This window comes from Globicephala melas, chromosome 9, assembly GCF_963455315.2.
Source record: "Globicephala melas chromosome 9, mGloMel1.2, whole genome shotgun sequence".
Lineage (NCBI taxonomy): Eukaryota > Metazoa > Chordata > Mammalia > Artiodactyla > Delphinidae > Globicephala > Globicephala melas.
The window spans coordinates 81,714,579-81,737,357 of record NC_083322.1 but is presented as its reverse complement, the minus strand read 5'-3'; the positions used below and the strand labels follow the sequence as shown (position 1 = coordinate 81,737,357).

The 22,779-nt window shown below is 34.7% G+C and overlaps 1 protein-coding gene across 2 annotated transcripts in view; it reads right to left on the bottom strand.

The window, feature by feature from the left end:
* The window catches only part of SEMA3C (semaphorin 3C), a 186,026-nt gene that overhangs the window by 77,020 nt on the left and 86,227 nt on the right, over positions 1–22,779 (bottom strand). For both annotated transcript variants that reach the window (XM_070046305.1, XM_030834271.2), the window contains exons 3-5: positions 15,285–15,445; positions 13,964–14,026; positions 6,508–6,627 (exon numbers count right to left, since the gene is read on the bottom strand). In XM_070046305.1, coding sequence (XP_069902406.1) covers positions 6,508–6,627; positions 13,964–14,026; positions 15,285–15,445 — 344 coding nt within the window. The remainder of the gene's footprint in view (positions 1–6,507; positions 6,628–13,963; positions 14,027–15,284; positions 15,446–22,779) is intronic.

Sequence of the window (22,779 nt, the reverse complement as noted above, 5' to 3'; positions counted from 1 at the left end):
AAACATAAAATTTGTTACCACTTATTTTGTTATATAAAGCATTATACTAGATTCAACAAAATAATTCATAATTTAGATTAAAATGTTTCTTTTACTCATTCACTTATTTATTTAACAAAAATTTATTGAGCACCTATTACTTGCCAGACACTGACAAAACATTGGGGGTAGAGTAAACAAAATAGACAAAAATCCTTACCTGTAGGTAATTTATAATCTAATGACAGATAATATAAATAAAGAATATAAAGATAATAAATACGTAAAATATAAAGTATGTTAGATGGTACTCAGTGCTTAGGAAAAAAATTAAACAGGGAATGGGACTAGGGAAATCCACGGATGGGGGGCAGTGGGTTCAATTTGAAATATAATGGTCAGTGTAGCCTCAGTTAGAGGGAGCATTTTGTTGGTATGTTTATCTTTTTTCTTACATAAAGTTAGTAAAAGCTACTACTAAAATTCAAAGAAAAATGATCACATTTGTAGATTGCATTAAATGATGGAGGACCTTAATTATCAAGCTGCTTTTCAAAATTATCCTGAATGAAATACGGGTTCAACATTTTTGAGCATGGAATAGAAGGATCAAAACATTGCTTTAAGAAGATTGGGTCTTACTTGTGCTTTAAGAAGATTGAGAATGGTGGTTGTAAAGACAGACACTGGGTTCAAGAAAACAAACTTGTTTTGAACTGCAGTAGTCCAGGAATTAGGTAATAATAATCTGACATGCCAGGATCTCAGTGGTCAGGGTAAGAGTGGTAAAGATGTAAGAGGATTTGTAAAGTGAAAATCGACAGAGCTTGGCAATCAATAACAAATTGGAGGCAGCTCAAGAAGATGAAGAAAACAAAGTTGATTCTGAAGTTTTGACTCTTTAAAGAAAATAAAACTAGCTCATTTTTGTTATACTGAGTTTGATGTATTGGCGGGAAATCCCTGAGGTAATGGGAAATTAGAGAGCTTAAAAAGAATCACAGTGCTCTAGCCTAGAAAGGTCCTATAACACGACGCTTTTCATGGATTAACTCTAAAGATGAGGAAAATATGACTTGTCCAAGATCACCCATAGCTGAATAGTGACAAAAGCAAAATTAAAATTCAGTCTCCTGACTCCTAACTATGTCTGCTTTCCAAGAGGTCATCATTTATACAATAACTAAACAATGATAAACCTGCAGGAAAACAATACAGTTTAGTAAACTTGGTTGTGTAGCCAGAGTCATACATAGATTTGACTAAAAAAGTGACAGCTGGCACTGCAGGAATTGAGGAGATTGCTTAGGCACCACTTGCTCGCCACTGACTTCCTTCTCCATTGCATAGCCTCCTTGTACTCACACAGTGATAGTCTAGATCTTGTCATCCCCAGGAAGGGATGTAATCCACCTGAATAATGACTAATTCAAGCACCCTGCAACAATTCTTCAAACTCATCGCCTAAGAACCCTTTCTATTTTTTACAATTTATCAGCCTTCTATCTTCTTGATAGATAGATTAGATTCCATGCTTTTTAATTTTGTTTTTTTCAAAAATATCAATATTAATTTCCTTGAATCTGTGATTGTTTTCATTGCACCCATAGGCTATAAAGACACATCTATCTACATTCTCCACACCTGCCTCCAAACTTCTAAGCATTTTGCGAAAGGTTACCCAACAAGGTGTATTCAACATAGTATAGATTTGTGATCACCAACTTAAAGTGAACCCTCTACACTGCTCAGCAACCTTTCAAAGGCACTCTGTCAACTGGTTCTTCCCTTGATAACTTCAAACCATTGCCACTATCGTCAAATCTCCCAATTTATTCTCAGCTCATATGATTGACAACCATGTTGCTTAGAAAGTGAAGCCCTTAAATGAGGCATCAGTTTCTCACTACCAAATATATAACTATACGTGAATACATCCACTAATACACGAGAGGAAATATTTCTCTTACTCTGAGGCCAATCCTTCCACCAGTGTTTCAGATCCTATCTTACCCAGTCTTCTTAGGCAACTTATACTTTCCATTATCCCTACTCGTTCTTTTTTTTTTTTTAATTAATTATTTTATTTATTTATTTTTGCCCGTGTTGGGTCTTCGTTGTTGTGCACGGTCTTTCTCTAGTTGCAGGGAGCGGGGTCTACTCTTCATTGCGGTGCGCAGCTTTCTCATTGCAGTGGCTTCTCGTTGCAGAGCACGAGCTCTAGGCACACAGGCTTCAGTAGTTGTGGTGCATGGGCTCAGTAGTTGTGGCACACAGGCTTAGTGGTTTCTCTGCATGTGGGATTTTCCTGGACCAGGGCTCAAACTTGTATCCCCTGCATTGGTAGGTGGATTCTTAACCACTGTGCCAACAGGGAAGTCCCCTACTTGTTCTTTAATCTCATTAACTGGATCCCTTACAACATTATTTCAACAACTACTTCAGCTCTTATACATTACTCTCCTTGAGAATCACATTTCTTAAAGAATTACATATACTCATCACCATTTCCTGAGTTCTCACTTTCTTCTCAATCCACTTCAGTTGGGCATCCAACCTCAACTGCTCTATTGAAACCCTTTTTTGGCAAGACCCCTGATGACTATCATGTATACAATTCAGCGCTTATTTTTTTAGACCTCTTCTTTCTTGGATTCTCAATGGTATTTGAGATTGTTGTCCACTTCTATCTTTTTTAAATGACTTGTTTTTATTCCCAGAACACACTTTTTTTTTTTTTTTTCCTCTCCTCTTGTTGTTTCTTTTTAGTCTTTTTTGGAGATCCCTTTTCCTCCATCTGGCCATTTAAATTTAGGAGATCCTCAAGTCTCAGTCATAATCATTCTTTTCATACTATACTCTTTCTGCATGATTAAATCTACACTTCGTTTGGGTTTCAGTTACTCTTATGAAACAATTACTCAAACATTTATATAGCCAAATTTATATTCAGCTGCCTACTTGATATTTCTACTTGTATCTTTCAGCAGCATCTCAGACTCAACAGAATCAAACCCAGGCTCATAATTTTAACCTCAGACATGGTTCTCTTCATTGTTTCTCATCTCAGTTCATGGCAACTTTATAATTAAAGAAGCTAACAAACAAACAAACAAAAAACGAACAACAAAAGTATCAATGTAATGTAAAATACAAGTGACAACACAATTCTGTTCATGGCACTTTCTGCTTAAGGTTGTTTCAGTTGCTTCTTCTTAGACACAGGACAAAGACCAGTATCTTAAAGATAGCTTACAAGTTCTGAAATGATTTTGTTTCTGCCATTACTCTTATTAAATAAATACATATTTGTAGATTGAATCAATAAGAGAAAAAATAGGACCAGAAAGAGAGTATGTGGTGAAAAATCAGGAAAGAAGGCATGGCAAAATGTCCCATGGTTATAGATGTCAATAACGGCACTGGGCTTCCCTGGTGGTGCAGCGGTTGAGGGTCTGCCTGCTGATGCAGGGGACAAAGGTTCATGCACCGGTCCGGGAAGATCCCACATGCCACGGAGCGGCTGGGCCCGTGAGCCATGGCTGCTGAGCCTGCGCTTCTGGAGCCTGTGCTCCGCAATGGGAGAGGCCACAACAGTGAGAGGCCTGCCTACTGCAAAAAAAAAAAAATAATAATAATAATAACGGCACTGAAAAATAGAGGGCATGACCAACATGTCATAGATTGGTCTAGGAGAAAGGATGCTGATTAGGGGAGTCCATTTGATCACTGAGAATCTTGGTCATTAGGGAAGAGTTTCAGTTAATGGGTGAAAATGAAATTTAGATTAGAAAGGTTTAATGAAAGACATGGAAAATAGGATTGTAAAAGCTGAAAATATAGCCTACTAATCTGAGAAGTTTTGTGATAAAGTAAAAGAGAGAGAAAGGAGAAGAGTTGAAAAAACGTCACAAGAAAGAAAACTTATTGCTAAACAAGAAAAAAAGAGTAAATACAGGGGAAAGGGAAAGAAGACGTAAAACAGTGGAGGCTAAAGATCAGAGAACTTTCTTGATAAGAAAAATGCACAGCTATTCTTCTGACAAGAGAAAAGCTACAAAAAGATGCATAAACAGAAAAGTTTGGTGATTAATTTTGTTCAAAAAGCACATGGAATAATTTGAATGCCTGTGATATTCTTGGTCAATCAAAGGCAAGGTTATCTGCTTGATGAGTGGCAGCATCCGGGGCTTAAACAGTATTCAGTTATGAGAACTGATGTTATGGAGGCATCTGATAAAATCAACCCGAGATGAGAGGTAACATTCCAAGAATGTGCAGCACAATTAACCAATAATTGTTTCTTATTAATGTTTTATTCATTAGTTAAAGTCATCATTTACTTGTGTTGCTTTATTTTTTTCCAGAAACAGAAGACAGTGGATAAAAGAGAAAAACTGTGGTTAGGAATCTATGTAGCAAAGATTGTAGGCTCTTTGGATGGACACCATTGAATTGCTCTAGGAAAGCTCTGAATCAGTCTCACAAAATAATGGAAGGGCCATAGAGTCTCATGAAAGTGCGTGGTGTTCCAAATGTGAAGTAGGGTTATAAAATGTTCTCTGAGAACCAATGAATTGCTATTAGACAGGCAAATAAAAGATGGTAGATAATGTGTCAGAAATAAACAGGAATACTTAACGACTGTGCCACCCTAACCTGGTTCACTTTCAAAGTGGTTTCAAATACATGAAAAATGCCATATCTTAGTACTAACATAGGGTGTTAGCAGTAAGTACTACCTCTGATCACTACAAAATACAATGTTAGTGATGAATAAGGAGAATTCTCTCAAAACACAACTTTCTGCATCATGTGGTCTTTCATTCTAAACTAAAGAAAATAAATACATAAGATGTTTGATAAAACTGTGCATTCTATATTTATATTATTACTTATATACTACAGATATATAAAAATGATGTTGTGGTGAAACACTTTGACTTGACTATTAAGGAAAACAAAAAGCTTAAAATTTCATAATCTTTTTCACACTTAAATAGGCTCTTAATATATTATTTAAAGAGATTAATTAATGGAAATGATTCCCCTTTGAAACACATCTTTTGAAGTGAGACTAAAGTAGCTCATATTTAGTAAAGTGATTAAAATTTATTCCATGCTGGTTTTCCAAAGGAGATTATTTTTTGGACCAACTTCCCAATTAAACCATGAAGTGTATAGTGGGCAATTTGTACATGGGAAAATGATTTTATTTAAAATATGAAAACTGCTATACAGTTGTTGGCCTGTACAGTGACTGCACAGCCCTCAGTGGAGTGTCTGACAGACTGCAGACGTCTGGGCCGCTAGTTTATTTAATCAGCTGATCACAGGCATGTGGTTCTAATGACAAGCTCAATTCAGCCAATTGTACTCTTCCAAGAAGCATAGCTTTACTTTTCTTTAAGAATTTTAATATTTCATATCATCTTAAACTACTTGTAAATGGCTCAATTTGGGGTCCAATTATAATTACTCATTTATTTTTAAATGGCTTTTTATTCACTGAAAGATAGATGCATATAAATTACATCTGAAAAAAATTTAATAATAAAAGACTACAGAGGAAATCATTGTTCAATTATGTTAGTACTAAAGTGGATGAATCCTTGTTAAAGAAAACTAAACTTAATTAAGTATATCAGTAGCAATATTTAATCTTTTTTTACAATTCTAACCTCTGAAATTGAATTAAGATATTATTTAAGGACTGGAATTTCTAGATTTAAGTTGCATAACGAAACAAAAGCAAGTTAATTTGAAAGAATTCAGTTTTAAAATACTTGTATTAAGTAAAGCAACATGTTTCATTAAAAGAATAAGGAAAACTCTTTTGATCTAATGCGTAGTTTCCTTAGTCAATAATTGTGAACTGAGATGAACAGTCTTAAATATCACAGGTGAAGTTCAACCAGCCTTATATTTGACTATACAATTAGCTATGTATTTAGTCTTTAGTAAATGCTTTTGTTCACAGAACCCCAAATCATTTTAACCAATGTAAAAATAAAGCTATAATAGCCTAGTGTAGACCAATGTTGGTCTAAAATGGAAGTATGATTTATTAATTATATAAAGTTCTTTTCAGCTAAGGCACTTGTCATCCTGCTTTATACATCTCTTACAGGTGTCTACCTCATAAAAATTTACCAAATTTGAAATATAATAAATAAGAAATTACTTAAAATAGATTTGAGAAAGTGAGTTTATACTACAATATTTCTATAATTTGGAGCACATATTATCAATACCTTATGCTCTGAATAATTATGAAATTATACCATTCTCCTTCCTTTATCTTCTGCAGCTTTTCCATTCAGAAACATATATATTTAATTGAAGGCAAAAGGCTACACTTGAAGTAACCTGGCAGACAGGAACCAAATGTAATACATTTTGTGTTTAAAGGGCTTGAAACTTTTTTTATGGCCATTAATGATATTTCCAAGTTTTTACTGTTAAATACAGTTGTAAGAAATCTTTGACACTAACATCAAACTAAGAATGAAAAATTGTTACACTTACCTCTGATCTCCTCCCTCTGTTCAAATAAGTACAGACTGGGCTGAAAGCACCACTCCCACAAACATACAAATGCGTGCGGTTGAAAGCCTGAATTACACGGACAAAGTTCCCGCAGCCATGCTAAAACAACAGGTAAATAAGCGGTTAGTAACTGAATGACTTTTATAACTATTTCTAAGTATTACTGTGATACATTGTTATACATTTTCCTTTCTGCCCTAACTTTTTAATTATTGTTAGGAGATAACAAGAGAACATGGTGCATTTTAGGAGGAAGGTAGTTTACCAGATAATGAGTAAAACGATATGTCTCTCCTATTTCAGTATTTATATACTGGGCACCTTTTTATGTTCTGAAACTTTATGAGCTTACTCTTTATCTGAGAAAGTTTAGAAATTGAAAGGTACACCAAATTGTTTTTTCAAATTTTCCTCAAAACATTACACATACACACACGCACCCTCACATATTATATACACATGTTTTGAATGAACTTGTGTTTATAGAAGGTCCATATTATCATTAGTTACAGTTGCAAACACTATTGGTCTTCATAACTGGTGACTAAAGCAAACCTTAAACAAAATGCCAGCATTGTTGCTTTCTATGAAAAATAATGGAATCCTGATCTCTCTGCTCTTGATACACTAAAATACTCTCCTCTCCCCCAAAACTCCTTTCTCACCTGTTCCCAATCCAACCATTGGAAAGGCTGTCATTTATTCACTCAATGAAATGCAAAATATGGTAATTATAAGTTGACTATGACTTTGCAGAAATACATAAACATGGTCAGCACCAAATGCAGATCTCTGTGACTGAATTAACCATTGCATGTTCTACACTTGCAGGGTCACTATCCTTTGCTGACTACACATTAATCAAGCCTGAGGTTGAATGTAGTTCCCTTCACAAAGTCATTGATCTAGCAAAGAACATTATTAAAAATAATGTTAGAAATTAGAGACAAAAGTTTTTATAAAGAAATATGTCAAAATCTAACAGGGGTTTCCCCATGGGTGGTCATACAGTATATATTTTTTTCTCTTCTAGGTACCATGTATTTTACTAAATTATTATAATGCACATTTATTGTTTATATTGTTAGAAAAGTAAAAAAAAAACTTTTCTAAAATAGAAATTTAAAGTCAATATTATTTTATATTTTCTCATCATTTTTCCCTTTTATACTCATTGTTACTTGCCAGCAAATATATGTTTATTTTCATATGTAGTAACTGTATACACGTTTCTATTATGGATTTATATTATCAAATCATCAATCACCAACTCTGCTGTTAAATAAATTTATCCTTACAGACCAGACTATATACTTTATTTTTACTTTAAGACATTAAGGATTTTTATTAAATATATAGTGTCACTGTATCTTGACACCTGTTTATAGAGGTACCTGGAAATTGACTACATAACTGCAGATGAAATGTGTTTCTCTGGAGAAAAAAGCATAGATGAAGTACAGTGTATATATAGTATGCCTATGTTAAGGGTATCTGTGAGCAATGACACTTGTGTTTATTGTTTTCACATCCAAGTCCAGTCATTCTGGGATTCTGCATATAACATTTTCCCGTAAAACACAAATTCGATCCAATTCTATTAATAATAGGTTCTGTCTTTACATTTCAATACAGGTTATACTTGTTTCATGTATATGTTTATATCAACATATTTGTTATATATATGATTATTATGGCTAATATTTTTGAGAATTTATTATGTACTAGACATTAGAATAATCATTTTATATACTTAACCCCTTTTACTTCCCAGGAAGTTTGATTTTTTACATTTATGGATCACATTTATTGAGCAAACTATGTGTACTTAGGCACTTTATATTCATTCAGTTTTTTCAACTCAACCCCTTTTAGAAAACACAAGCTTAGATCTTGTTTAGCTAACTCGCCTGAGGTCATGTAGCTAGAAACAGGTAAAGCAGATTTTCAAACACAGACGTGTTTTGCATTGAATCTTGTACTTTTAACCACTTTATAATTTGTCATTGGGTGAGAATTCCATAGTTGTTAGAGGGAAGTTTTTATAACAATTATTAATATTTACAGAGCTCTTAATCCTTTGATGTTAGTTGTTTTTAATCCTCACAGCAATGTTCCAATTAAAGTATTCAGTCCCATTTTAGTGATGAGGAAATTGAGTCCTCAAAAATGTTAAATGAAGTGCTCTAGGTTTAATAAATAACTCTGGGTCTTGAATCATGGCTACCCTCCACCATGAAGACTAATTCCCACACTATCTGATGATGCTTTACTGTGCTCCTCCAAAGCCTCCCCAAAGAGAAAAACATGAAAGGAAAAATAAATCAATTGCTTTAATTATTGAAAATCATTTTCTAGGTCTCTTCCATTTCCATTGTGCTTAGTTTCTGTCCACATTATTTCTGTCCTAGACCACTGCAGTTGTGTCAATTCCATCCAGAAAATATTTATATTTACTGAACTCATTCTGTGAAAGCACTGTATATAGTGCTAGCAATACTGAAATGAATAGATTCAATTCCTGTTTTCAGAGAAAGGGGAGTATAATACATCAGGCTGTAGTAGATGCTATAATAGGGTTATATTTTTCAAAGTGTGCTATAGAAAGAAAGAGGAAATGAGTAATACTGAAGTGGGTGTAATGGTTTGAGAGTGGATGTCATTTGAGCTGGAACTTGCAGAATAAGCTAGAGATTCTGACAGGCAAAAGCATAAGAAAGGAACATTCCAACAGAAAACACAGCATGAACAGAAAAACTGGAGGCATAATAGTGCAGGATTTAGTTGGGGAATAGTGCCTAGAGAGGACAGAGGATTATTGTGTGATGAAACCAGAGAGGCAATTAGAACTGGAGTATCATCATGCCATAGCATGATGGGCAGCAGAGAGTGAATTTAAGTATACAGATCTCAGAGCCAGACGACCTGGGTTCAAACTCTGGCTTTATCTTTTACTAGCTATTTGAACTTGAGATATTTACTTAGCCTCTCTGTGCTTCAATCTTTTTATCTGTAAATGGTGATGATAATATTTGTTGTAAGCAGTATACTACTGAAGCACTTGGAACAGTGTCTGGCACATAATAAATATACCCAGTGTTAGGTATTAGATTCTTTCATATATATTTTCAGTTCCAATTGTCAGTACAAACCCTGTGTAATGGACAGGGAATTTGTCCTGCATAGAGATTAGTACAGGTCCTGACCACAGTAGACATCCATAAAAGGTTTGCGGAATGAGACATCAGTGAAATTCAATACCATGGATGCTTTCTTTTTATTGCTTAATTCTCTTTCAAAACTATTTCAAAGTACAATGCTAAATGAAAAATCAAGCTGCTAACATTATGCAGAATGTAATACTATTTTATGTATATACATATACATGTCATATACTAAAATGCTGGAAGAATATACCGCCAATTTTTAAGTTATTATGTTTGGGTAGCGTAATTTATTTTATTTACTTAACAGTGTGTGCTTACTATGTGCTATGTACTGTTCTAAGCTCTCTGCAAATATTAATTCACTAATCCTCTTAATAACCCAATAAGGTAGGTTTTATGAGTAGCCCATTACACATTTAAGAAAAATGAGGCACAGAGAGGTTAAGTCTCCAGGGTCAGAGAGCTAATAAGAGATTGTTTTCTGTTGCTCTCTGCATGCTTTTCTAGGTCTTCAAAAATTTCTGTGTTAACAGGTATTATTTATATAATTTTAAAATAGATGTTTTAAAATAATATATCGTGGAGCTCAGATTAATAGGGCTTTAAAAATATTGACTCTTCATGGTCCATACTATGCAATGGAAAAAAAAATACCTCTTAATTTTTTTCTTCTTGGCCTATACTTCTTGGTCTGGGGAATATATCAAGGTATTTTGATAAATGTATTCCTAAAGAAAATATGTTTTCAAATAGTTTAGGATCCTCTGGTCACAGAAACAGGGAAATTGATATTCTACAATTAATAAATCAAGTTTGACATTGTGTGTATGTAATGCATATAGGTCTAAATATATGTAACCATGCTTAATTTTTCAATGATCCCATACGGTACTTACTTAGCACATTCATTATGCTCTACCTCATTGGATATGTTTGACAGCATGTGTTATTGTTTAAGCTCAATTTATTTAGCATATGAATAAAATATTAATATTCAGAAATAAATATAGCATGTAGGAATGTGAATAAATAGGGGCAAAAAGGGAAATTGGGAGGTAAGTTATACTCTCTTAGTTGAGGCAGACAATAAGCTATATTCCCACCATGATAATTTACTTTCCTGATAAACATTAGTTTATTATATAGTATTATGATACACATTACCTGGGATCAAATTTTAAATTATATTGAATTATTTTCTAATAATTGAGTATTATTTTTATAACTTTAATTAAAGTTTGATATAAGTAAAAAATCTAAAGGAATAAGAGATGTTTGATTCTATGGTTTTTTTTCAATTGTTATAGAAATATAAAATTTGTCACTAGTTTATGCTTTTCTTAGAAGATTAATATAATATTTAAAAGTAAAAAAATTAATTTAACCAAAATATACCTTTAAAAATTGTGCACAATGAATTTATTATAAACTTATTAATCTAAAGGTATTAATAACTCAATATCCATTGTGTCCTACCCCCAACCTGAGAAAAGTACTTGGAATAGATTCCCGTGCTTAACTGCTTTCATCTCCATTTTTCCAGATCTTGTTGAAATTTCATGAAGTGCCTAGATACAGATCTGGGCACTGGATCCAATCACTAAAAATGCAGTGAAATAAGTTCTAGAGTGTTTCAGGTGAACGCACAGGGAGGGGCAGCTAGCCCAGTCCTGGGTAGCAAGAAAGGACTCTCCAGAGAGGTGACATCTGCACTGTTATTTGAAAGGATGAGTAGATGATTCCCAGGTTAAAAAGATGGGAAGATAATTCAACAAGAAGAGAATCACATGTAGCCTGTACCAAAGGCTGAAAGAGAGAAAGGATACAATTTATTTGAATTTCAGTATTATTGAACTAGAATAAGGGGACAAGTTAACGTAAGACCTAGCATAGTTGCCACCAAATCTATCAAACCTTTCCTAAATATCCCAGGTGCAGTGAATTTTTTCTTTGTCTTTGTGTGTATTCTCAGCATTTATCATATTCTCCCCGGAGAAGTGGCATGTTTTATCAACTAAGAGCAAAAAGATCTAGAGCCATATGTGCCTGAGTCGGACAGAGGCCTCCCACTTGCAGGCAGCGCAGCTTTGGGTAAGTTCCTTACTCTCTTAGTGATTCAGTTTATCTATCTTAAAAATGTGGATGAAGACAATAATGTCCATCTTGCAGCATCGTCATGAGGATTAAAACAAAACACTTAGAATAGCACCTGGCCCATTCCATTAAGTGTTGGCTAGTATTACTTGGTAATTATTGTATATATGTCCCATCATCCCCAGTATATTGTGAAGACTCTTAAAGGTAGGAACTCCACCTTATATACCTCTGGTTCCTTCACTTCAATTAACTGATTTGTACAAATTAAAATATTCTGTTCCTGCATTTAAAAAATGAAATATTAAGTAATTAGATGATATTTATTCCAAAAGAGCTAAGAGATTCTTAAATATTTAGTTTGAGAAGTGTAATTAAAATGTTGTTCTATAGAACTTCTATTTAGCATCATTTTTCTGCCATTGGTATCCTGCTTAAAGGACACTTGTTTGTAAGTACCTCACATGCCTTAAGCGAGATGAATTTGTCAACATTCTCTTCTCTTGCATAGACAGAGCATATATTTGAAACTTACTTTGATTATTATTTCCCAGGACCCAACAGCGCTGGCTGTACTACAACAGAGCCCACTACCAGTTACCTCTGACTGGCCATGTGGCAGAATATAAAGATATCCATGAATGATATTACAGCATGACAAAACTATGTGAAAACATAAGCATGTATTGAAGATTTTATCTAATGATGTTTAATTATAATAAAGCAAATAACAGAGCATTTCTACTTTGCCAAAGGGAGAAAGAAATCAAATGACTTGGCTAAGACTCTTCAGAAAATCAACAACAATTTTTGGAAAGAGAATGTGCAAAGGTATCTAAATCCTATGTATTCTGCCTGTGGCAGTTTATGTGAATGGGACACAGAAATTTTTTAAACAAAGAACAATTAAATCCAGTAATTACAACCACAGGATATAATCGTGGCAAAAGGCGAGACATGATCACATAACCATCAATGGGAAACCTCTACATTAGAGGATGAAAGAAAGTAGTTTAATTCATGCAAAATTATCGAAATCATAGCTTCAGGGGACCAAAAAAAAAGTGCCTTTTCCACTACATTATACTTCATTCTGCTATTGGTTCCCTAGAAAGCAATTGTAATGTACTCTTTTGAATGTTTCTTTCACATCTTTTCTGGATTTTTTTCCTTTTTGATTGTGGTCCAACAGATCCTGTGGGTAGCAAATATACTACTGTGAGCTCCTTTTGCCCATTTAAAATTTTCTCTTATAAGGTGAATTATGAAACTAAAACAATGAAACCCTGAGCTGAGTCACTCCTGGTCAGCACTCTTGCCAAAACACCCTCTGGTGAGACCCGGAGATCTGCACTCCAGAGTCTGCTGTGGTCCTGCCTTAAGCCAGGCTTTTTCAGAACTTTGTACCTGGACTGCTAAGAATCAATAAAATATAAAAATTTCATTTCCACACTTCTTCTTCCACAAGGAAGAAGTTTGAGACAAGAAGGTGAAATGACATCTAAGCTTCATTATAAACGTTAAATGACTTGTGCACATTAAAGAGCTGTTTCATGTATTTTTTATAATATTCAAGAATAATTCAATGTGTCAGTTTCAGAAAGTCATTTGTAGAAATCAATGTAGATTTATTCCTTGATTCTTTATATGGAATACATTTTATAAAAGTATTGCACACTGAACATTTACTGATATTTGTGTCTGCCTTGATTTTTATTTCTGTGGTTATTTTTAATTAACAAAGATAACAGCCATTACTGGTGATTTATGCTTCTGGAATGTGCTGGCTAACCACTACCCTTTTGACGAGAATCTTTCTTTGGAAAAGCCCACATGGTATCTGGGAGCTACTCCAGACACTTGAATTATCATTATTTCAGCAGCCTGCTGAGAATTCTGCAGGTTGGATCCACTTTGAACAGGGCTTATTACTGAAATCCATCATGAAAAGTGTCAGGGTTCAATAATGAAAGCAAAGCAGGAAATTTTTACCCAGTCAGGAATTCCTAAGTTACAGTGTTTAAGAGTTCCAATCACTTTGCATTTACATTTCTTACTATGTGTCCAGCCGAGGATTCAAAACACCAATACCCTTTGTCTCCTTCTTGGATGCACTCAAAGTACATGAATTCAAAGACCAAATATTTAAGTTTTGGATTTTTTTAAGCACTCACTGTGGGATCTTTGCCAGCCATTTTGCACTCTTCAACTTTGATTGCAGATGCTGGCCAGAAAACCTGCTCAGAAAGGAAAATAAAGGTTGCATAATCTCACTTGTATATATGACAGCTCAGTACTCTTCATTTACTTTATGCTAACAGATTTCTTTAAGTTAATTCTATATTTATATTTCAAATTTCTTCTTTCATTTTATGAACTCAAGTTAATAAAGATTTTATTACTTTATTCTAAGAACTATGTTTTTGTTTCTTCCATGAATTTTTCCTTCAACAATTCTTTCTATAATATGTGCTCATTTACTAATGGTACAATTTTAAAATAAGGAAATTATTGATGTGCACCATATAATGTATATTTCCGTCCCTCTGATTTATAGTACACTTTTCACAACTGCTTATATCACAATGAATTTATGTTTATACTGCTATCTTGGGGATTTTTTGGTAAACTACACAGCTAGGCTGGTAAATTTACTGCAAACTAGGTACTTCAACAGCTAAAATAACCTGGATAAAGATTCTCTCCCTGACATACTGTGCTAGCATGCTAAGTCATTGCAGCCTTGGGTCAGGTCTGGTGGAGATGATTTTTTTTTTCATCCTGTAGCTTTTTTCATCCTGTAGCTAATTGTTAAAATAATAAATTCAGATGTGTTCTTGCTGTAATAAATTTATAATTAATTTACTTTTATTTCTTTACTTTAATGAAGCTCAATTTATTTCCTTGCTGTGACATAGAATGATAAATATAGTTAACCCTTGAACAACTCAGAGGTTAGGGACACTGACCCTGTATTCCAGTTCCACATCCAAAGATTCAACCAACCATGTATCATGTAGTACTGTAGTATTTACAACCAAAAAGAATCTGCATATAAGTGGAGCCATGCAGTTCAAATCGCTGTTGTATAGGCCACATTTTTTCAAAGAACACTGCATTTAATAATTGTGTTCTTTTCAAGGCCTTCTTGGTTTATGTACAGATGACAAGGTACGCTGTCCTTTAATCTGACCATTTTTCATGCTATACTCCATGCTTCTCCTTTTCCCTTTCGATGTATGTATACATGGGAAGTATTTTCTCACTTAGCTTCAAGTTTTAGATGGCTAAAAACTATGAAACTAGACATGGAGAAATGAATTGATTATATTTTCAGTCCTTGAAATAAGTAGTAATTTCCAACTATTTATTGATATATGACCTGTATTTTCTATTGTTCTAATGAAGTACATAATTTTTTCATTGTATTTGAAACTTTTAAAGAAAAAGACACCTAGGAATTTAGCATTGCCCTCATGAAAATGATAAACTTACACTCAAAGGTTCTTGACTTATGTTGTTAATATTCAAGGAAAGAATGTGATCTTTGCTGCCCACATATATCCGGTCCTGATCTTCATCCATTAATAATATCCTGTAGTCTAAAGGGTGGTGAGATAGGCTGAAGTATTCAGAGGTCTTGGTTTCTCGAAGCTCTGAAATAGTGAATAGCACAAGTGAAAACTGAGTATCTTGATTCCATTATTTTAATGAAAATTATCTTATGGAAATATTTACCAAAAAAGTCAAAATACATTTTCCTCCTACAATAAATTAATTTTAAAACAGTTATATTAGTGGATATTTTTATTTATTTCCTCTATGTTGAATTAAAACATAAATAAATCCATAAATGCAATGTTAAAGTTTATAGTAGTACTACTTGATTACAAAATTATTCACATTTTGCTAGGACCTCAACTCAGTTGTTTACTGTTTGTCATCAGCTCAAAGCTTGTTAAAATAAATCACCCAAAAAAATATAGCAAGTGATTAGATTGAACAAAAAAACAAAAGCAATGATGGTATGAATGTCTTCCTAGACTCGCTTAATATTTTATTGTTGGACTTCAATACGTTCATCATTTTAGGGTTGTTGTTTCCTACCCTGAATATTTACCTCACTTCCTCAACATAATTCTAACTAGTTTAATAAATTTTTCTATAAATTACTTGGATTGTGTTCAGGAAAAAAGTTAGCCTCTGCTAGACCAGAGGTTGTTGCTGAAGTAGGAAAAAATATCCAAGAGCTCAGAACATGAGAGAGAATATAAAATGCAACAAATGTCACTAAAGGTGGGAGAAGACACATTCTCCTTTGATTTTGCCTAAAATCCAGGGTGTTTAATAAAGCTTGCTTTTCATCCAGTGGAGGAGATTCATTCATGGCTGCATAATTTTCCTGTAAAACATCATTTGTAGGGTGCTGATTGGGTGCAGAATAGATATTCAACAAATACCTCATGAATAAATAACTCTCCAGTGAAATACACAGATTAAAGAAGTAAAATATGACTGAGTTTGTGGCATCTGGGGCTCAGTCACTGGAGTCTGAATGCTGGCTCTACAATTTCATTTATATATGTACTTGGCCAGTGCCTTTATCCCTCTAGACTCCAGTGTCTTCATCTTTAAAGTCAGGATAATAATAGTCCCTACATCATAGGGGTATTGTCAGGTTTAAATTGTTAATATACATCAAGAGCTTAAAAGAGTACCTGTCTCACAGTGACATGGATTACATGGGTTACCTATTATTATGACTTGGGACAAGACTTCAAGCTTCAGCCAGACAAGTAAGAAGAACAATTCTTTACACAGGGAGAAAATATGGAAGACTAAATTGTCTGATTTATATGTATTAATATATTTAGTATTTCTTTTTGTCACATGTAGAATCTACTCAAATTATTTGAGCAGGACAGTAAAATAATAAATCATATTTAAGAATAAAAATTTGGTGTGCAGGATAATTTTGGGGCATGTGAGACTGGAAAACTAAGAGATGCTCTTCCAGATATGATGATGATAAAGACCTGATTTGCCAGAAATAGAAAGGAAGAGAGGAGTTGACGTGAGGGTCACTTAAAGGATTTGGAATGATTTTATATGAAGTTGGTCTTTGGGTAAAAGGAAGAGGTAATTATCTTCCAAAGATGTAAACTGAGAACAGGTTAAATGAACATGGCCTTTACTAATTTTGAGAGATTCAAAAAGGAAATTTCTTTGGTAAAGAGATTACTTGAGTGTTGATAGATTAAATTCAAGTAAAAGTGGAAATGTCCCACAAGCATGTAAAATTAGATAACTAATTTGTCATTAAAAATATCAAATCTGCAGGGAGTAGGGAGCTCAGAGAGTAGACAGCTCTGAGGAAGCTCTGAGGAACAGTAAGTCTAAAGTGAAAAGCAAAACACAGAGATGCATTGATCATTAGATCCAAAAAGAGTATCTCTGTAATTGAAACTCAAAGTGAGGCATGATGTACAGGCAGCAGTGGAGAGAGTACAGAATTGGAGTCAGACAGTTCTGAGTTGAAATCCCAGTTTCATCACTTACTAATCTGTTAGTTTAAAAAAACTACCTTGTTTCTCCCAGGTTTCGATTTTCTCATCTATAAATTGGTTATGTTAATACATAGCTCAAAGGATGTTCCACCAGCACACAGTAGAAGATCAGTGTGCTCCTTTTGGCAGGAGAGATTACTGACCCTCTGTCTAACAGATATTTTCTTTCTCTTTCCTGTTGGCAGGGAACCATATGCCAACCATAGTGGATCCCCCAGCAAGAGAGTGACTAAAAATATGACCATGTGACTAGTTCTGGCCGATGAGATTTAGAGGGAAGTCTTCTGCAAGGTTACTAGAAGAGGTTTCTTGGGTCTTAAAAATGGCACAAAAAAGAGGTGATTTCTTTTTCTGCCTCTGGACATTAGTAAGTGAGAATATAATACTTTCAGCAGTTGCTGCTACCAAAAAGATTGCTATCTGAGAATGGCAAGCAGAAATTTAGGAAAAATGCTGAGTTCTATAAGAAATCATTCAATGTCTACACTAACCCTACAACTGTTCTACTACAGGATTACTTCTGTTATATATGATTTTTTTAAAAAAAATCCTTGCTTTTTTTTAGGCACCTTGAATTGAGGTTTTCATTTCCTGTTGTTTAAACCCTTACTAACTGATCATATCTGATAATATCTCTCCAGTGTTCACAGCCACTAACACCTTCTCACTCTTTCTACCATGGTTTGTTTAGTCTGGCTATTTAAAAAAAAAAAAATTTTTTTTTTTTTTTTTTTTTTTTTTTTGCCTTCTCTTCCCAATGTATATTGAAATAAAACCAAGCGTGTGAACTGGGCTGGGAAAACAGTCTCAACTAAATTTTACTTGCAAGTAACAAACAATGACAGTTCTCCTCTTTACCTGTTTCGTTAGAAAATAATCAATTTCTTGCATTAATTCAAATACCAGAGGGAGCAATAACTGCATTAACTTAAGACCTTTCTGGTCCAAGGATTTTATCTCTTTTTCTGGGCCATAAAGCTATCTTCAAATTTAATTACCTATAGCTCACTGATAGCTGACAGCTGTTAACCAAGGAAGATTTACTTTAGAAGTGCCTCTGTTAGAAGCCTAGAAGCTAAGGCTATTTTTTTTAAATGCTATTTAAATTGCTGGTAGTTAGCCATAGCTGAACTCTGGGGCTTGGGAAAAACAAAAAAATCAAAATGAACCTTTTTTTTTTTCTTAAGGAATAAAGAGATGAGTTCAAAGCATCCAGGATTTTTATCTATAAAGAGAATGACTGAATAATCCATCATTTTTGGTTTAATGCAGATCCAACTTAAGTCAATGAATGATTCAATAATTTGGCTACAGTTAGAGAAAATGACTGATTTAATGATTTGGTTACAGCGAGAGAAGGAACTCAAAATTATTGGTCTCTCATCTAAACAAGTCACAGAATGGCACTGTCCTACATTTCTTTACCTCTTAATAATTATGTCATTCTTTTCACAGCATTGGAGGTACAGCTAGTTGAGCTGTTTCTCCGGACATGCTCAACTGACTGAGAAGGAACTTTGAGAGTATGCAGTATTAGAAAATGCAGCGGCCCCACAAAGGGCAGTGTAGGTCTCTAAATCCTTGGGAAAATCTCCTGGGAAACAGTATTAAAAAAAATACTACATGCTTCTATCCTGAAATCCACATTATTGTAGCGTTCTAGGGTGGAAAATTACTGTAATGTCTTCCATGGCAGTGTTCCCTGAGGGAAAATTTGTAGCATGATATGCTTACCTGAAATTCATGTATTGACATGGGCTTACCTTTGTATGGAAACTATTGTGAGCCTTGAGAATTTAACCAGGGCTGGGAGAAAAATAAGTTCCCCCTAAGTATAAACCCTCGCAATATAAGCTTCTGGGACCACTTGAATATAGCCAACACACTGCTATAGCAATTACAACATAGTTTAATATACAGAATATATTGTCTGTAATTAACACTCTATCCCTAACCTTATTAAGAATTAACCTTTGTTCTCTGTTAGTGATCTTAAGATTTCTGAGGTGACTAAGTCAGTGAGAACTTATTAATGTGCTCGAAAATGTGATCTTGGTGGAGAGTCTAGAGTTCTCTTTTATGAATAATATATATCTGTTAAACTACTGATTAGGGAACACATTCCCTCAGAATACTATATTATCTTTGGCCTTTTATAAGTTTCAAAAACAAGCAAAAGATTACCTGATTGAAAATCAATCCCCAGGGGTCTCTTTATGAGAAGCATATGCAATGGTGGCTTATTAATTATATTTAAAGTTCATGATGTGCTATTAATTAATTAAATTTTTTTGGCATTACTTCAATATTTTATTTTTAGGGACCACAAGATGAGTTAAGAAGTTCTGGAAAATATTGGAGAGGCAGGATCCCTATCACAAAGGCTTTGAGTACCAACATAAGAGGCTGCTACTTTGTTCTAAGGACATTTGTGAGCCTTGGGAAGCTACAAAGCAGGAAAGCAACAAGGTCATCTTCTGCCATCAGACACTATTTATTAAACAGCAAAATTAATGAAGACCAAGTGTCTACCACACCTGAAGACTGTCCCATCCCCAGGGCCCCTGCTGTGAAGGTTGTCACAGAGAGAGAAAGCATGGTTTGGAAATCAAGGGATGTTAATGTCATGGGCCCTGTCACAGAGCAGCTACTCAGAATAGATGTGTGGAAGGAGTGCAGGAATAACCAAGTGAGTGAGTGTGCCCCAGAGGCTGTGGAGAAAAGGGAACCCTCTTGCACTGTTGGTGCCAATGTAAATTGATACAGCCACTATGGAGAACAGTATGGAGGTTCCTTAAAAAAACTAAAAATAGAACTACTATATGACCCAGGAATCCCACTACTGGGCTTTTACCCTGAGAAAACCATAATTCAAAAGGACACATGTACCCCGATATGCTATTAATTTATATATTCAATACATCTTTATTAAGCCCTTATCAAGGCAGGCTAGACATCTGCTCACAAAACAGGACACAAATATGAACATACCAGGCCCCTACGACAATTCCAAATCTTGACTTACATTCTGTTATTTTGTTTGGCTAAGCCCACCATGACAGTTTCCTCACCATAAACCTCAGCTCTCCCTCTGGCAGAATGCACACCTACAGATTTTAAAGTAAATCCTTAGCATGTCTTTTACTTTGGAGACATTGCTACTGACAGGATAATTTCCTCTCCTGAATGTCTTATCTCAGAAGAATTTTAAGTAGAGTGGGCTTAAATGACCCATCCTCTCCCTGAGGCTCACTATCTTGAAAGTGGCTTAGAAACTGAACTTCACCTATCCCTTTAGGACAAACAGGCAGATAAAGATAAGACCAGTGAAACTTCAGCAGGCTGACACTGCAGTTCCTAATTCCTAAGGCAAAGAGACACCAGAAGGAATGTAGTAAAAGCACATTTGCTCAAAAATAATAGACCCAAATAGCTACCACTTGTGGGTCTAACAGCAGAAGTAACTGTGCTAGGTGCTTAAAACACCTGTTTAATTTGCATTTAAAACCTCTTTGTTAGGCTTTAATATCATTCCTGTTCCACATTTAAGGAAACTAAAATTCAGTTCATTTGAGCAATCTAACCAAGATCACATAGGAAAGAAAAGAAGAGGCTAGAGCCAGGATTCAAAGCAAGGTGGGTTCCTTAATCTGTGAACTCTATAAGACACCCTTTTGTTTTTCAAATAAGACGGACAATTTAAACACTTATTTATTGGGTTTTTACTATGTTCTTGACCTGCCCATGAGTCTGTGCAGTGCCAAATATAGTATAAGAAATGCCTCAGTCTCTCAAATTTTTTCTTTGCCAATTTGAGGAGCAGGGGGTGAGGTGGGGTGGGGAGAGGAGAACATACTCCAAACAAATTGAGAATAATCAAATTCTCACTGATGCTCTTCTCATTAAATCATCAGATCAAGTCCAAGAAAAGCTGCATGAGAGTGAGATCAGAGAGTCAGATATAGCTTCATGTAAGAGGTAAATGGTTCCACATTTTCTATGTTTTTGATGGATGGGCATGATTGGCTAAATGGAAGCAAACTGCCAAATGGATGAAAGAAAGAAAAAGGAAAACAGTTCTATTCAGTGAGTCTGGCCAGGGAAGGACAACAGTGAATACAGAATGTATCTCCCAGGCACTGCATCAGAGGGCAAATTAACCAATATATAAGAGCTTTTAAAGATGATTCTCATCCTGGCTTGCCACAAACAGCCCAGCTTTGGGCTGTTTTACCAGTGTAATTATCAATAGTGCCCCCTTTACACTCTCAAAAGATTCATGGTTTAAATGATTATTCTAATTTTAAGCTTTCTCTTCCTGTCTTGAATGATTTTCCATTACTTTTAGAACAAAATCCAAAATTCTTAACATGGCCTTTGAGGCCTGCTATAATCTGGCTCAAGATTACCTCACTAGAAAATCTCAATCATAACTATTTGGATATTTTGTTTGTGTTCTCACCCTTCTGACCTTTTCACATCTTCAAACTTGCCTTCCTCCTTTCTGCCTTAGGGTCTTTGTACATTTTATTCCTCTTGCTGAGAGGACTTTTCCTGCCTTTTTCTAACTCCTACTCATAACTCAAGCAGTAATTTCGATGTAATTTAAATTGGACTGCTTCATAAAGGCTTTGTTGATCAGGTCTCTTGATGTCAGGTCTCAGATCTGCTGAGATTTGCTCGATTTCCCTTTGAATTTTCTCTTCTCTTAAAGGCTGCCTGAAAGATCATTTGAAATGGTTTAAAATGCCATGGATTGGGGGGTGGGGGACTATACTGTATGACTTGCTAAGGCCCACACTGTTTTCTGTAGAGTTTTGCATCTGAAACTGCCTCAAAATATGAGACAAAGTTCTTTGTTCGTTCACACTCTCTCCCTTTATTCTGTTATATTGAGTTTTATGATCTTTTAATTTTAATGAATTAAAAATTATGACCATGGATCCACCAGAGGGCAGAGAGCAGAAATAAGAAGAATTACAATTCTGCAGCGTGTGGAAGGAAAACCACATTCACAGAAAGATAGACAAAATGAAAAGGCAGAGGACTTTGTACTAGATGAAGGAACAAGATAAAACCCCAGAAAAACAACTAAATGTAGTGGAGATAGGCAACCTTGTAGGAAAAGAATTCAGAATAATGATAGTGAAGATGATCCAGGACCTCAGAAAAAGATGGAGGAAAAGATTGAGAAGATGCAAGAAATGTTTAACAAAGACCTAGAAGAATTAAAGAACAAACAGAGATGAACAATACAAGAACTGAAATGAAAAATACACTAGAAGGAATCAATAGCTGGGTAACTGAGGCAGAAGAACGGATAACTGACCAGGAAGACAGAATGGTGGAAATCACTGCCACAGGATGGAATAAAGAAAAAGGAATGAAAAGAAATGAAGACAGCCAAGGAGACCTCTGGGACA